This window comes from Hippocampus guttulatus, chromosome 5, assembly GCF_054856545.1.
Source record: "Hippocampus guttulatus isolate MCC_2025c chromosome 5, RoL_Hgut_1.0, whole genome shotgun sequence".
Taxonomy (NCBI): domain Eukaryota; kingdom Metazoa; phylum Chordata; class Actinopteri; order Syngnathiformes; family Syngnathidae; genus Hippocampus; species Hippocampus guttulatus.
In genome coordinates, this window is record NC_141265.1 from 13,619,675 (window position 1) to 13,636,730 (window position 17,056).

At 41.7% G+C, this 17,056-nt stretch overlaps 3 protein-coding genes and 1 long non-coding RNA gene across 5 annotated transcripts; 2 read left to right on the top strand and 2 right to left on the bottom strand.

The window, feature by feature from the left end:
- The first annotated feature begins 609 nt into the window (after positions 1-609).
- On the top strand, positions 610-5,970 carry LOC147205148 (uncharacterized). The gene is made up of 3 exons (XR_015100889.1): positions 610-664; positions 2,863-3,000; positions 5,602-5,970. It is a non-coding gene; the product is annotated as an uncharacterized LOC147205148 (long non-coding RNA).
- LOC147205149 (granzyme A-like) lies at positions 1,178-3,802 on the bottom strand. Its single transcript, XM_086110742.1, has 5 exons — positions 3,667-3,802; positions 3,438-3,579; positions 2,120-2,258; positions 1,470-1,745; positions 1,178-1,398 (listed from the first exon to the last, which is right to left on the bottom strand). Exons 1-5 carry the CDS (start codon positions 3,716-3,718, stop codon positions 1,237-1,239), a joined length of 771 nt encoding a protein of 256 aa, XP_085966868.1. The 5' UTR covers positions 3,719-3,802; the 3' UTR covers positions 1,178-1,236.
- On the bottom strand, positions 3,759-16,202 carry LOC147205150 (cell division cycle protein 20 homolog B-like). 2 transcript variants are annotated; one of them, XM_086110740.1, is made up of 13 exons: positions 15,934-16,202; positions 15,319-15,378; positions 11,327-11,528; positions 10,383-10,486; positions 10,252-10,297; positions 9,194-9,304; positions 8,710-8,921; positions 8,527-8,621; positions 7,757-7,976; positions 7,522-7,647; positions 7,315-7,438; positions 6,199-6,324; positions 3,759-3,889 (listed from the first exon to the last, which is right to left on the bottom strand). In XM_086110740.1, exons 2-12 carry the CDS (start codon positions 15,361-15,363, stop codon positions 6,203-6,205), a joined length of 1,407 nt encoding a protein of 468 aa, XP_085966866.1. In that variant the 5' UTR covers positions 15,364-15,378; positions 15,934-16,202; the 3' UTR covers positions 3,759-3,889; positions 6,199-6,202. The 2 variants fall into 2 exon arrangements, with proteins under 2 accessions (XP_085966866.1, XP_085966865.1); XM_086110739.1 differs by lacking the exon at positions 3,759-3,889 and having other exon boundaries at positions 5,073-6,324; positions 15,934-16,200.
- On the top strand, positions 12,026-13,897 carry gpx8 (glutathione peroxidase 8 (putative)). The gene is made up of 3 exons (XM_086110744.1): positions 12,026-12,274; positions 12,416-12,677; positions 13,244-13,897. Exons 1-3 carry the CDS (start codon positions 12,068-12,070, stop codon positions 13,405-13,407), a joined length of 633 nt encoding a protein of 210 aa, XP_085966870.1. The 5' UTR covers positions 12,026-12,067; the 3' UTR covers positions 13,408-13,897.
- Positions 16,203-17,056: the final 854 nt, after the last annotated feature.

The window sequence follows — 17,056 nt, forward strand, 5'->3', positions numbered from 1 at the left end:
TTCCTGTGCGGTGGGTGCAGGCTTCACAGATCTTGAGAACATCAGGCTGTGGCAATTCACATGAACTTGAGCTTTGTTGACACTCAACTGAGAAAAAAAAGAAGGAAGGCTTAACTAGAACTACCACTGCTCTCAAAACAACTATTTTTCACTCAGGAATATGGCCCCGCCACCCCACTCCGGCTTCCCGTGTCTTATTGGGAGTCAGCTGAGGAAAAAAAAAAAGTGCCCATTCAAAATCTTTGTACGTACATCGCTAATCATTTTCAATCCACACCAAAATTTATGTGGACATCACGATTTATGCCCACATCAATCTCTGAAAATATGGCAAGGATTAGCTTCTCCATAGCTCATTTAGGAGAGAATGAACAGAGGAGTAGTTTACATTCAGTAACAATCATGCTGGATTTGGTTTTTTTTAGTAGTGCCTGAACACAATGCGTTCCGAGAAGCTTTTTGTAAACTGAACTGTTTGTAGGTCAGTATGTATTGAATTTCAATTTAAAAGGTTTTGCTCCTGGGCGTACACCCGCCACCGCATTGATCATTCGCACCCCAACAAATGTCTGGCCAGACAGAATTAATGTTCGCCCCACAACGGTGGAGCACCACAGCTGCCTGAGTGGCGGGCATCTGCGACACGGAGATCTATCTTTGTCCGGTAAGAAGAGAATTTCGTCCGACTAACCTTGACTGTGTCAGCTGTATCAACGCTAATTGCTGCCTTGACTGTGACTGTGATGTTAGCCAGCTAGCTGCCAGAGCTAATTGCCTGCCTACCTACCCTCTTAGACCTGCATGTTTTTTTTTTTTGTTGTGCTGGTCTTTATGTGTGACCAGCTACTAGCAAGGCAACAGCAGCATGCTAGCGTTGCTGCTGTCACGAGCAAGGCCACTAGCAAAAGCAGACAAGCTCAGTTTATTGAGCAGGTAGTTCAGTGACTGAAGATACGCCTGTTCCAATCTTGCCTGTTTTGTTTTACTATTGCTGCTTGTGACCAGCATGAGAACACAACACCATGCTCATCCATGCAGTTTTTTGCTGGGTACATCGTCCATCCAAACTTTAGCGTAGCTAAAAGTCTGAAAACTACGAACAATTGCCACCAAAATTCATATGCGCATTCCCACTTTTGTCCACTTCAATCTGGAAAAATATCAATGTACAAGCAAACAATTTTCATTTCAACTTTATTGAAATGGTCCGAAAAGTAAACTGAAGAGACAAGACAATTACATTTCATTTTCAGCCATGGTTTTTCTGATCCATTCAAGTTGCTCCATTGAGAGGAATGAATAGACTCCGGGGGGCTTCATCAGGCCACAATACTTGGGTCCGAACGAAGTAATCCCCACAAGTGTTCCTTTGCACACCAGTGGACCTCCTGAGTCTCCCTGGAGACAGAACACGGTGAGATTTGGACGTCTTAATGATTTAAGGACACAAGTACAAATATGGCACTTACGTTGCAGGTGTCCGTCACCTTTTTACCATTCGAACCGGCACATATCATGCCCGCAGTGATGACCGGCTTATGGTTATAATACTTGGTAGAATTGCATTTCTTTCTGTCGATGACGGTCACTTCAACCGACATGAGGACGTTGGACATTTTCTTGTTCTCGTTACTCGTCCTGCCCCACCCGGCCACCAAACAGCGGCCGCCGGCCTTTGGGTCTTTGGCCTTCCCGGGCAGCTCCAAACACTTCACTGTCTTGGTTTGCTTCACAGGTTTCTCCAGCTGGAATTTTGTGAGTTGAAAATTTGTTCAGGTGACTTTTTTTTCACCATTTAAATTTTTGTTCATCACAATCAGACAGGCGAGACTCAGTGAAAGGCCAGCTTGAGGTTCTCACCCAAGATTTTTCATCTGAGTGCCACCTCATTTGTCTGTTACGTTCACGGGTCAATGTGACTCGCTGAATGTTTTGGGATTTCACAAAATAACACATAGAAATCAATATTATTTCTGTTTTGTTTCTTTCTTCGCTCAGCAGTGACCGACTAAATGTTTAACCATGAAAAAATGATCAACTGCATGCCTAGTTTCAAGAAAGAAAAAGCATTTAGCGCTTGTGATGGTCAAAGAGAGACTTCTGTGGGGATGTACCTCACCTTGAGCAACATAAGGTCATTGACCTTGCTCTTGCGTTCGTAGAGGGGATGAGGAACTTTGATTCGGACGTTTCTTATCTGGCGGGAGGCCGTTTCATTTTTGTCAATGGCATGTACACCAAGCCACACGCTCTTTGTACTGTATGGAAAGGAACCAAATGGTGGGAACGTGGATGTCAAGTCACATGAATAAATCAGTGTTTGTCCAAACAGATTATTGAAGACATCAAACTAAAATGTCACAAAGTATGCAGTATATACTGACAAAATGATCTTGTCTCAATTTACTCACAAACGTATGTTTCAGTGTGAATTCTAGTTCCATTTAGATGAACACATTCTTATTATTCTGCTGCATGAATCGCAGTCGAGCCACAGGTTTTACCTTCTGCCATCTAGTGGAAAATCATTTATTTGTTCTGCTTGTCAAGATATATTATTTGAAGTAAGTGAATAATAATTTTGGTGAAATTGGCTCATTTTTACATAGGATAAGAAAATATACCTGTGTGTAATGTGATGTTGTCTGTCTTCATGTGCTGCTCCACCATTTGTGTTCAATCCGTTACTCAAAGGTTTATAATGACGCCACTATCAGTGTTATTTGTTAGCCTGTCAATGCCGTTCTTTTATTATGTGGTAGCTTTTTTTTTAAGATCACGAGTGTACTTCTAAGGCAAAGTTGTAGTGTACACGAAGTTCTCTTTGCATGTTTTTAATTTAATTTTATTTTTTTCTGACAGAAATAGGATTACATATGAACACATGGGTGGAATGGTGGACGACTAGTTAGCACATCTGCCTCACAGCGTAGAAGTCATGGGTTTGATTCCGGGCTCCGGCCATCCAGTGTGGAGTTTGCATTATCTCCTCGTGCCTGGGTGAGTTTTCTTCCGGTACTCGGGTTTACTCTCAAATTCCAAAAACATGCATGCTAGCTAAATGGCGCACTCTAAATTGTACTCAGGTGTGATTGTGATTGTTTGTTTATTGAGGTGTGCTCTGTGATTGGCTGGCAACCAGTTCAGGGTGTACCCCGCCGACTGCCCGAAGACGGCTGGGAAAGGCTCCAGCACACCCGCGAGCATCATTAAGACTTGTCATTGATCGTGATTTTTAAATGTCATAATAACAACAAATAATAATAATAAAAAGTTATAATTAATAAAATACTTTGGAAACCATATATTACATATACAATAAAAATAATAAAATAATATATTTTATAATAACAATAAATACTGAACGATATTTTTGACATTGACAATAATTGGGCATTTTTTTTCTTTTCACATGAAAACATCAGCGCATGACTTACTCATTACAGTGGGCAGCAGTGAGAACCCATCGTGGATTGATGAGAACACCCCCACAGTGTGGAGTATTTTTCACGAGCAGCGCCATGTAAGGCAACGAGTGGGGCTTGACTTCTTTTCCGCCAATAATCTCAGTTGCATCACCTGTAAAAATCAAACACCGTAACAAAAAAAAAATAAAAAAATCAAAACATCAGTAATCACCAATCAATCACAAAGGGTTCTACTCACTTGGCGCAACCATGAGGAGAGCCGCTGTAGAAAGAAAGCCACTCAACAACATTTTGCCTTCTTCTAAGACCACCTTGGTTCACAGCTTTTATACTCTCTTGGGGGATGCAAAGACATGCGTCAGCAAAAAAAAAAAAAAAGCCACATGCCTCATCTCGGTTTGTGACAATTCTTGCGTGGAAGAAAAATATATCTTGATCCCATAAGACACATCAATGATTCACTACAGGGACGTGGGGTCAGGGAAGGCAGCATATGAAGAATTAAAAAAGAAAGAAAGAAAGAAAAGAATTTAATGATTATGTTACAGTATTTTCCCTTTTAGTTCTCTGATCCATGTATGACATTGATTTTATTTTTTTAATTCCAAAACAGCCTTATTTGCATAGTTCCTTTTCAAATATATGGTGAAAAGGCAATAGAGGCATTGCACGTTCAGTGCCTCCAGGGGCAACATACACATAAATTGCTGTTCTGGCAGTCGCCAGGAGCCCACACACACAAGAGACATTGCTTGTGAGACTTTATCGCGCCAATATACAGAATGTGTTTTATCACACTTGCCCCGAACACACTGATGTTCAAGAGTCTGTATAATATCCTTCTATCGATCGCAATGTGTAGAAGAAGCCCAGCGACATACTGTACTGTGCATAACCGACTAGAGCAGGGGTGTCAAACTCATTTCACATTGTGGTCCGCATACGGCCTCGGTAGATGTCAAGTGGGCCGGACCATTAAAATGATACCATACTCTGCTATGAATAACCAAAATAACATGTCTTTCCTTTGTTTTGGTCTAAAGAAGCACAAGACCAATAGGAAAATGTTGACATTTAATGAACATATCTTTTACAAAACATTTCCTAAAGCACCTTAAGTTTGCTTTATGAGGCCGTAAGTTTGACACAGTGGACTAGAGCAAGCCTCAGCCAGTTGAGGATGTGGAGACCTACTCACTTGAGTTGAGGTAACTGTGTTTGGCTCCCATGAACAAAAGTCAGCGCTATTTATTTATTTGTTTTTCTTTGTGTGTGTGTGTGTGTGTGTGTGTGTGTGTGTGTGTTTATTTGTTGATTTATTTATTTGTATATTCACAATTTTAAAGCAAGGTCATTAAAAAAACAACAACAACAACAACAACAGCAATTAACTTGATCTCACATTAAATATGATTTTGTTTTCTTGCTATCACGTTGTTGAACAGTGTGGGATTGAAATATAACTAAAAGATTTGGAAACAAATAATGGTGTTCAAAAATTACGTTTTGACCTGGATCGAAACATATGTTTATTATGAAAGTCCAAATAGAAATATAGGCTAATACAATATATATAATATATACAATATATATATATATAGGCTTTTTACCTCTTACCCCAGTCTTGAACCTCAATGCGCTTCACTGATTCAATAGGAAACCGAAACTGATGCAAACCAAAATCTGACACAGTGACTGAGCTTGCAAAGATGTACAGCATTTAGTCACATTTTTTCCCTTTGGTTTTCAAATGTCCAAAATAAAATATTTTATTTTATTAATAACTTTGTTTAGTTTACCAAGACACGTGTTGCATTATATGGTATGCACTTCAGCTATAATTCAATATTTTACACAAAAAGGCCGAAAGTATCAATGTCTCCTCATTGCAAAACTGAATTATTGATATCATCAATAAAAGAAAATAATGATGACTGCACTGGCTTGGATTATGTAACCTTCCAATCTAATATAAATGGCATTAAGAGTTGCAGTCGGCATCTTCAATTTGATGCACGGATCATCACAGTTTATCCCACAGGCTATCTTCTTTTGTGTTTCTTTGATAAATGACAGCAGAATTTGGAGGGGAGTGCAAATGAGATTTTTTTAGCACTTATTTTTTCGTACTTTCTGTAATCTCCATCGTGGAACTTGTGTTGTGTTTTCACAGGGTGAAACGGGCTCCAATTAAAATTGTGACCTGTGTGCTGCACACAATGACGAACTTCATCAGTGATGTAATCAAGAAGAAATTCTACTTTACAAAAATAACAAATGACAAGTACCGGTAGTCTTTCTTTTGTGTATGTGTGTGTGTGTTTTAATTAATGCTGTCCTATTTTTCAAAGGAAGTCTTCATGACAGAGTTTATCTTGTGGCTTTCTCACCCACAAGTGAGACACAGCTTCCTCTTGAGGTCGGTAAATTCAAATAAGAGGAAACCTTTAAACTCCCATTCAGTGGTAAGCCGTTAATCGGGTAACACGACACTAACATATTGCAAAATGAATATCAAGAAAGTTTGTTTTATGGGAACCAAACCAGAACGCTATATACAGTAAACTTGATAAGCCATTTAAGATTTTCACCCATCCATTTATTTATTTACTACAAACAGTTAAAATAAAAGGTGGTTTTCAGGGACTAGAAGTCTGTGAGTTTTTTGTTACAAAGTTGGTGTTGTCAGTGGACTGCAAGTGTGAACGAGAACTGTGCATTTGTCGCATTGCAGCAATGGTGATGTGTTGACCGCATGTTTTAAGCGTACATTCTTAACAACGCTGAGATGTGGGAAATGGCATGTTCCACATGTGAAGACACTGATCGGCGCCTGCAGTGAAGAGCTGGCTCCCGACCTTGTTTAAGGACACGTGCAGAATACGACCTGAATGACCTGGAAAAAAAAAAAAAGCAAAAAATATATATAAACTCACGGCGACATTCAAGGGAAACTTTGAGAGCTCCGACTGGCAAGCATTTTAAATATGTCATAATTGAAATACCTTGTCGGATTGCTACACGGTAGAGGTCTGGATTCCAAACGTTGAAAAATGTGACCTCATAACAAGCATTTACAGAACCTTGATAATGTGGTGAACGAGATGTAGTGATAAGATCATTTGGAATAGATTTTTTAAATAATGACTCACCGTTAGCCACTAGCAGTATGCCCGCACCCTCTTGTGGCATTCAAAATGATTGCAAAATTCTATAGCACTTTATCTACACAATACCGTGCCCAAAGCGCTTTGTAAAGCTTAACTTACTCACTTATTTAATACATAATTCATTTACTGAACCAGAGGGAACAGAGCACAGCATTAACCTATGGAAAATGTTGTCCTTTATAGTTGAAAATAGCTTGATTCATCTTCCACAATGCCTCGTCGTACTCTGGCCAAGGATAGAATTCATGGTGTTTTTCTTGCTTGAATCTGTATTGTGATGTACCAGCTATATAGCACTAAGCTAACCTATGGTTTCTCCGTATGCTGCTGTGATGGTGCGAGAGGCCAGCAGTAAAGTAACAAAGACAAAGATAATTGATATGCTTCCTAGCTGGGCTTTATTGACTGACTGCTTAACAATTTCATAAGCCAGCAACATTTTCCATGACACGCACAAATGATTCCGGGTGTCTCGCTCGAAACTAACGTGCTTTTCTCACGACGCACGTGCCACTCCTACATACACTACGTCACAAATATTCTCATAATTCTCATTTGGTGTTTATTTTAAATGGCATATTCACATCTCTATTCAAGTGACCACGGATTCATACACCGCCTTTGTATCATATATATTTTTTGATTATTATTTGGTGGAAAAAGTGGTTCAATCGAACTCCAGGGAAAATAGACTGCTGAATGAATTGTTCTTTTACCTGAAAGGTGCAAAAGAGGCCTGAGTGAGGGGAAATTCCAATCCCAACAAATGGCGCTGTTATGGGGGCGCCCATGCCCGGTCACCAGGATTCTGGTGGCCTCCACCCAGTTAAGTGAGCAGATCTGCAATCGGAGTTGTTCCAAGAGTCAACGGTGCGTAACGTCATAGTGTCAGCGCTTGAGTGATGCTCAGAGTGTCAATGCACCTGTGAGTTGGTGTCAGTAGAACCGACACAACGGGCCAACTCGGTGTCCCAAATTCGAAGCTTTCGGTCTTCCCACCCTCCACCCGTTGCCATCACATTTCTCTTCCAAGGACACCATCCCATCGCCTGAACACATACAACCTTGTCAATGCTTCAAAAGATCTTAAGATCTGAAAAATCTGTTGGAGCGAACCCCACTTGAGGAAAAAAAAAAGGTCACTTTATTGATTGACACCTTGACAGCGCTAGGCTGCTTCATTGTGGTGAGCGGCCGACGTGACCCTGTGACGTCATGGTCCCAAATATGGAGAAGGCCTTCCGCGGAGCCGCTGGCCAGCCACTCACCTCCGGGGGACCACTGAAGGCTGCACAGGCCCTCTTGTTGGACGGCCGTGCGCCCTACGGGAGCTGGAGCCCGCAAGTCATTGTGATGTATGTGTCCCAGAGTGGAGCCACTGCCAAAGAGTCGGTCAGGGTAGGGGGGCATAGGGAGGCAAAAACAAGCTACGGTAAATAACCTGCTACCACTGTACAATTTGGGAAATATTATCAACTATTTAAATGTAGGGGGGGAAAAAAGTCTGTTTGGGTCCATATTTGGACATAAGTATTTGTATGTACGTGTACCGGTCAATCCAGTTATATAAATAACAGCTCCTTGTCACCAAAATGAATTTGTAACAAATTTATATGGTCTTGTATTGCACCTTTCCACCACTCAAAGCACTTTACACTGACTTCACATTCACCTACTGATGCCGCAGCATTGTGAGCAACTGGGCCTTCAGCTCAAGGACCCTTTGAGATGGTCACAAGGGCCCAGGGATCAAACCCCATAACCTCTGGGTTGGGAGTCGAGCATTCCACCCCTCAACCATGCCACCCCCACATATAGACGGATCGGCTAATTCTATCAACAAGAATTGGATGCAGCTCTGTGGTGAAGTTCAAATTATATCGAAAAGCCTTGATGGTAAACCTCTGGTGGGCTTCCGATAATGCTACCTGCTGAGAAGTTGCTGTTTCCAGGAAAGACCTCGAACCACGGATAGGTGTGAAAACAGTGACCTCACATTCTTCCTCTGTTCAATGTCCCACAACTGAGAAGTCAACACAAAAACATTGCAGTGCTGATTCAACTTGGTCTCTCATGTCTTCAGCCCCCAGCATGTCCTGTTATGTGCATACCTGCACCTCTCCTCGCCCAGTTCCGATACTGAGAACACTGCCGTCCACACTCCAGCGTATGCACGAGACAGTCTGGCGGCGCTCTCGACCCTGTTCGGGACATGGGTCCAGTCGTCCGAGCAGAGAGCGAGTTTCTGAATTCCAAATGTAAACAGAAGAGTCCAGAGCTAATGCGAGGATGCCGGTACAGCTGCAGTCTAGAAGATGCGTGTCTGCGAGGGAGGAGATGGGAAGGTCACTGAAATGTCGGTCGGTAAGTAGGTCAGTCAGTTGGTACCTTGGTAGGTGGGATGTGGTCAGTCGGTAGGCAAGGCGATCAGTTGGTCAGTAGGTGTCTTGGTATGTAGGTGGGTAACTAGGTAGATAAGTCGTCGGTTGGTCAGTCAGTCCCGGGGGGCATGTAGGGAAGCGCATAGGTAGCCTAAGTAATAATATGTATGAGGGATGAATAGAGAATAACTACAAAGTAGATAAATAGTCTTACAGTAGTCGTTTACCAGCGATGGTGCAGCCAACTTGAGTGCTGACTCTCCTCGCGGACTCGCTGAAGATACATTCAGGACCGAAAATGGCTTGGGATCACTTTGGACTTTTTCTGAATGTGCATCGGAAAAAGATCTTGTTAGGGTGGTTCTGTTTGTGACCAACAGGTGGCACTGTAGGGCTCTTCCTGCAGTGGCACACCTGTTGGTCATTGTGTCATTCGTTAGTGTTTCTGTTAAAAGGACTCCCTGCCCGACCTGTCGAGGTCAGGTCATTCTGTTAAGGGTTTTGCGAGGTGGTAACGTAAGACCCCAAAAAGCAGGGACGCAGGGTGGAGCAGGGTAGACAGAACAAAATGCACTTAACCAAAAATAGAAACTAAGGCAGACACAAAGACAAACACAGTGACAAAACACAATGACCAGATCTCTACAGGTCAGGCATGGAGTCCTTTTCACAGAAGCACTAACTAATGACAAAATGAACAGATGTGTCACTGCAGGAAGAACCCTACAGTGCCACCTGTTGGTCACAAACAGAACCACCCTAACAGATCTTTATTGCATGGAGCAGAGATGAGCAACTGGTGGCCCCCACACTTTTGAGTGGGGCCCTATTTTTTTTTTTTTTTTACATTTGGGGGATTTTCCTCAAAGGTTGTGCAGTATAGTTTTAAATTGTAATACTGTATCACCATTCACCAGCAGATGACAAAGTTACTATTTAATTATTTTGTTGTTTGCTTCAACCCTTTGTTGTTGGGTAAGAATAGTGGATCTTTTATAAAGGAGACATGTATTATGAAAAATGAAATATATTAAGAGCAAGTATTTTGCGCACATGCATGTATTTTGTCCATATTTAAAGTGACATTTTTGTTCTATATCTGGTTAGAGAGTGCATGGTCCTATGTGTCCCCCAATTAATACTGATGAAAAATTGTTGCTCCTCCGGTACTTAAGTTGCCCATCCCTGGCACAAAGTATGCTATGTAATACAAATAATACAGTACTCAAATCCGGTCGTCTCATGCCAAGTAAAAGTACAGTCAGCCTGTACCAGTTGATTGTGCATCTCCACTTTCATGTGCAGTCCAAATCCATTCCTGCAAAAATCATTTAAAAATAAACTACTTTTCTGATCAGGTCATCACAGGTGTTGTTGTTTTTTCTCATGTTCTATGAACACACCTGTTTTGGCGCATTGAACATGCCTGAACATCTTCTGGGGTTTGCGATGATGATGCATTGTGTCTTCGGTGTTGCGTTGGTGTCACACACAATCAGCCTGGACTCTGATTGAAATAAATAATTCAATAAAGATTACGCTTTGTACATGAAGGGCGTGAATTTAACTGGAATTGGGTGGTTGGGTTTGCACAAGCTTCCTTCTGTTCAGTAGAATGCATATATTTGCATGTTGAACTGATCCATGTATAACAAACATTTTGCAAGAACCTCAAAGGTGTGATCTGGTGCAATGACACAAAAGCCTCACTAATTGCTCAGGGCAACACATGGTTGATCCTTTGTATGTTTGAAATGTTGAGCCAATGCTCTGTAAATGCAGTGGAGTACTTAAATGACAGGCTTTACAAATAAGAAAGGAAAAAAATATTTCGCTATAATAATTAAAGCTACAAGCAGAAATGAATGGGTCTTCACTGTCATCACAAAGTCCCTTTTCCCTAATCAGAGTTTGTCGGATATAAGCTGTGGAATTTGCCCCAAAACAGTATTTTCCTGTCACCCATCTGTCTAGGATACCGACCGGCTTCCTCCTGAGGATCATTTAGTTGAAGCAGTCATCCTATGCAAATATTAGAGCAACTCCTATGAGGAAATTTGCCTGAAAATGGCTGCTTTAAACTAAAATGGTGGACTTCTTGTTCAACTTTGGGCCTGGGTCCATTGGACTTATTCATGCGTTGTGTTTTGAAGGATGTGGCGATCACATTTCCCATACCCATATGCCATTTTAAATTACAAAATGGTGTAGGCAAAATAAAACTTGACATTTTTGAATCACATGTTTAAGGATGCCTAAAAACCATTGGTGCTCAGGACCCCTAAAATTCATTAATTTATTTATTTTATTTCACCAGAACACACCAAATCTACATTTATGAGACTACCTTGTGCTCTCTGGGGTGTTTCCTGATGCCAAGAGTGAGAATCCAACTCCAGCCTCTGACAGACTCCATCTAACTTAAAAGTGGGTCGACAGCGCTGTCCAGTGGCCAAGGGCGTACTCGCGGCGGGACTCTCGCCACTGCGCTTGCGGATGAGCCACGTTCGAAAGCGCTTGTATGACGTCACATGTGCCTCGGGTTCACCCTGCAACGAGTGCAAAAATAAAGATATATTATTTGAAGTAAATACATATTTTGGGACCAATTACGTCAAATTGGATAAGTTAACACAATCCTGTCTGGCTATTTACAAAAAAAAATCATGCATCTTTTTTTTTTGTCCAGGGTGAAAGGCAAACCTTTCCTCCCAAAGTCACCTCGGATAAGCTCGAGCATTTCTGAACAGGAGAAGCACCAGGCAAAATTTGATCGATGACTCATGCACGTTTGTTTATCTTTCTTTGCTAGTGGTGAGTGACAGGCACAATAAGTATTTTTTTCCAGCAGATACAAGGAGGCGTAATTAACCTCAGTCCAGAAAAAAAACAACTTGAAACATGGGGTAAACGTAAAACATTTGACTTTGTCAATATCAAAGGTAAAAGTGAACTAAGGATTTTATTTTGAAGGAGACGCGCAGATTGAATCAATTGTTTCAGTATTTCCGGCTAGCTTGACTCTGCCCGCGTCCCTTCATAATCATCTCGCCCCCGCCCGTCGGGTTTCTTTTATGCCCCCTCTAAGATGGAGGCCTTAGGGGGCTACCCCGTCAAGTCCTCCGCGCCCAAAGTGAAGAGGTTGACCGTCCTGTTGAGCATGACTGTCGGCGTGGGCTGTTTGTTCCTGCTCCAGACACAGCTGCTGAAGCCCCAAAAACCAGTGGACTTTTACTCTTTTGAGGTGAAAGACGCGAAAGGGAAGACGGTCTCTCTGGAGAAGTACCGAGGAAAAGTAAGCGCACATCATCAGTTGGACTTAAGAGAACTCGACGCAAAATTACACTCTGTCTGAACTTTTTACTCAAGTTTGTAGCAAGTCGCGTTCAGTGTTTCTTTTTGGGGAATGCTCTGTAACGTCTCGCGCTCCACACAGGCTTCCCTTGTTGTCAACGTGGCGAGCCACAGCGAACAGACTGAGGCAGCTTACGGGTCGCTCCAGGAGCTCCACAGAGAGCTGGGAACGTCTCACTTCAACGTCCTGGCCTTTCCCTGCGGACAGTTCGGTGACACCGAGCCCGGAACCAGCAGTTACATTGAAGCGTTCGCCAAGTCCACCTACGGCGTCACCTTCCCATTCTTTGGTAAGATCAGAATAATGGGCTCCGAGGCCGAACCAGCCTTCAAATTCCTCACAGGTACGAGCACGTGAACGCACCATGTCACTGTCTATTTGTTACATGAATGGTTAACTCGTCTGAATAAGTAACACTAACACCAAAAAGAACACTTGAATATGTTCTGGCTTTAAAAGAGAAGATAATTTGCAATTTTGTGTTTACCGGTAATAAGAAACATGAAGTCGACGCACATGATTTACCTTCAGGGGCCACCAAAAATGCAGTGGCAGGCCGTATCTGGCCCGTTGGCCTTTGGTTTGACACCTGTGCTCTATATGGACTGATTATTTTTAGATATCTGAGAGTATATGGATACTGCATTATACAAGTCAAACCTGTACTTAGAAATAGGGGGGGGAAGGTTTTTTTAATGTACATTTGTATCAAAAAACTAAATCTACTTCTGCCTGCATATATTTTTATTATTTTGTTGTTTCCATCGATCTATTCGCCGTACAGCAAAGTAGTTCATTGTACGCCATTCGTAACTTAAAACATGTCTGGACCATCGTAAACCAAGAAGCCCCTGTATTGTTGTTTGTACCGTTCCTTTTAATCTTGCACAACATATCTTTCTTCTCTAGATTCCGTGCAGAAAATTCCCAAGTGGAACTTTTGGAAGTTTCTAGTGAATCCTGAGGGCAAAGTGGTGCGCTTCTGGCGAGCAGACGAGCCCATGGAAAGCGTACGCCAAGAGGTGGCGGCGCTGGTGCGGGAGATCATCGTAAAAAAGCGTGCGGAGCTATGACGGTGTTTATTCAGCGTTACTGATGGGACACGCAGCCTAATCCTGTCCTGTGCCATGACGACCAGGATCAGCAGGACTGAACTGTTAGGCTACATTGAGCGTGGTTGGACCATGACTCCAAACAGTGGGATGATCAAACATTCATTTTTACATAATAGGAGCAATGTGTGGCTAGTAACAATGTATGTGTGTGTGTACGTGTGTACGGCCATTGGATTCAATGACAAAAAAAATTTACAATTATGAATTTTCTTAGACCACCGATGGATGTTTAGTCACTAAAGTGTTACATTTACTGATGCCCCAAGCTCTTCTTTGAAACATCTCAACGAATTTTTTTTTTGTTTTTAATTAAAATGTATTTCTACATCAACACATTATCTGTGATTTATATATTCTGTACAGCATTACTGATATGTGTAATTCATGTAATGGAAGATCCCCTCTTGAAGGTATTGGTGGTAATGTTGCAAATATACACCAGTGATGATTTGTGCCTTTTGTTTCCTTTCAGCATCAAGGACTCAATGGGATCATTTCACTTATCAGGTAAGGTACTTATGTCACCATTTTATATTTGTGTTTTTAATCCTTCAAATGTTTATGTATAGTGTTCGAAACACAGAATTTGAATTTTTTTGTGGCTCAAAGCAGGGAAGTCAGGACCATAAAATTGGATTAGCACACGCAACCGTGTCCACCATGAGTCACATTTATACCAGCACACATGACAAAATAAAGGCGTGTTGATGTCGTTGAGTTGTCCTGCTATAATATGAGCTAATTACAAATGTTAATAACTTATCCAAAACTGTAGGAGCCAAGTTAGTAAAGTAGTGACCAAAGCAAAAATCAGAAAAGGTAAGCAGATGCTATTTAGAAAACTGTATTGGGACACCTGGCTATTATATAAAGTGGAAACAAAAGACAACCTAGTCAAGGTCTTTGCCAAATTCTCCGAGCATGCATTTGTGAACTTTGCTTTGTGCAAAGATAACACATTTAAGGGCTTTGCCCAAACTGTCCCCACAAAGTTGGAAGCATAAAATGGTGGTCCAACCCAAGGCATACTGTTTGTCGCAATTCACAGTCAAAAGCTTGTTGCCATGGTACTTATAACGAAACAGGCACTCTGTAAATGCAGTCGTGTGTGTTGGTGTGAACAGTCGTTGGGCAGTCACAGGTAAGCTGGCACGCAACACCAAACCAGCTAACAAGACACTGCCTAACGACCATCCACAGTCGTAACAACGAGACTGACATTCATTATTCACCGGTTTAGATATGATTTAAAACATCACAACCCTGTATGTAGACATATGCATTCAACAATTCCGTAGTATTCAACTACATGCAGGGTATAGGGAATGAGCTATGCCACAAAAAAAAAGCAATTGTTGATTGGTGATGAAGATTCTAAAATCACCAACAATCCAGGCTTAATTTGGGGTTTTGGCGCCGCCTTGTGGCATTTTAGGGTGTTTCAGAAAGCACAAAAAACGCAAATGGGTGACCTTTTTCAGCAAAACGCTGTAAATAGGTGAATTCCAAAATTATAAATAGGTCAATATGTGAATCTTAAATCTAAAATACACAAAGATGACTGTGTAATATGTAAAAGCATCCCAAACCTACATTAGGTTTGATCTACAAATATTCAGACCGCAGAGCGTTATTCGCTGGCAGAAGCAACTCCAGCTAGCATTGCATTGCTTACCATGCAGGCACAAGGTGTGTGTGTGTGTAAGAGGAAGGCCGCGTGTTTGTCGTAGCAGCAGCAGTGAGGAGTGCAACTGACAGCTGTCAATCCAACATCAGCCTGCAGTAGGACACTGCCACACTGTCACAGCCAGCTCAAGCCAAAAACAGCAGACCAAAACTTGAATGGTTTGGGTGGGTGTAAGCTATTACCTGGAAAGGATAGTTTCTCCTCCTTCCTGCCACATCCTGCTGCATTCTTCTCTTCTTAGCCTGCACACCGAACACAGAAAATGATCAGTCTTGTATATAAGGAGAAGCTAAAAAGTTAGTAACAGATCATCATAATTTGTTGCTTGAAACCAAATATTGCCTTCTTCAGGATCTGGGAAGGGGCATAATGCTCTAAAGATGAAGACAATGTTCAGTTATTTACTCTCCATAATTTGGGAGGAAAATTGGTATAGTTTGTAGAAAAGAGTGGATCGATATCATCGCATATTGCTGCAACATTTGTTTCACTAAATGTACTGAGGTAGTGGGAAATGGCATTGTACAGTGTAATGGTCAACTTGCAAAAAACTGTTCATGTTTTAACTTTGTTTCAATTGATGTATTAATTTTACTGACCTATGACACATGATTCACAAACTTAATGTCGTTTTTTTTTAAAATCTGCTGCCATGCAAACTTCCATACAAAATGCATACTTTGATCTAATTTCATTCGAACTCATTTCGTTTGTATTTTATAAAATAAATAGATATTTATGAACATCAATAGATATATTGATAAATCAACATATAGACATAGTTTTGAACCACTCACCCATGCACCCGTCGTTTTTTATTTTTATTTTTTTTTTGGTCTCGTCTTCTCAGCCTAGTCGAGGCGAATGGCCGGCACCTTCCTGACTCTGCACTTGCTGTGTGTTGTCTGTTCTTTCCTGGACAGCTCCGAGCTACTAAATAGTACCACCCCAGGCGCTCTCTGCGGCGGGAACCAACTCTTGCTTCGCTTCTGTGTTTGGCAGCTTTTTTCGCTCTCTCGCTCAAAGTGTGTGTGCGTGTGCGTGCGCGTGCCTGTGCGTCAAATTGAGTGCGCCCTCTCCTACTTAGGTTCCCTCCGCGTCTTGGTTTCCACTAGTAACATGGACACAGCAGTTAAAGAAAAACAACAACTATGAGTTGAAGGCCAGTTTATGTCAGGTTAAAGGCTGCAGGCTTTATTTTGGGGTTTCTTTTGTTGTTAAAGGGAGCCTTTGTTTGCAGGTAAAGGCAGATGAGGACTCTAGATTATATTTTGATATGTAATGTCCGTATTTATATTTTAATGAAAACATATTTTACATAATTATACAACATATAATTACACGTTCAATTTTGTCCTATACCACAGCCTCGTTCTGGAATTTTCATTCATAATTCAAATTTAGTGTCGGCCTACTCGCGTATTTGTACATGATGTTTCGGTATTTTAAAGTGTATCGCGGTTAATCTGTAGTACGGTTGACTTGCATTATTGTAGTGTATCACGAGATGAAGTAAAAGTTATCAGGGTTGAACAATGGACGCGCATTGCGCCCCGGGGCCGCCTCGCGACGCGGGACTGTGGCGCTTAAGTGGACTGAAAGGCGCGAATGAGGGTGCGCGCTCTTGCCACCTGCCACTTCCATATGTGCCCACCCGTGGCGTGCACGAACACCGACACACGCGAGCTTAGTGTGGTGTTTTTTTTTTGGGGGGGGGGGGGGGGTTCTTTTCATTTCCGACCAGCTCAAGTAGGTTTTGTAACGTTACAGTAACTGTTTGGAAGCCAGCTGTGGTCAAGCACACAACTGACATTCAGTCAAAATAAGCATTTGAATGGTTGTTGGGGTTTTTTTCGGGTTTTTTTTGGACGGGTAAGGGTAAAGTTTACTGTAAATGTGTATCTAAATGATTTGTTGAAT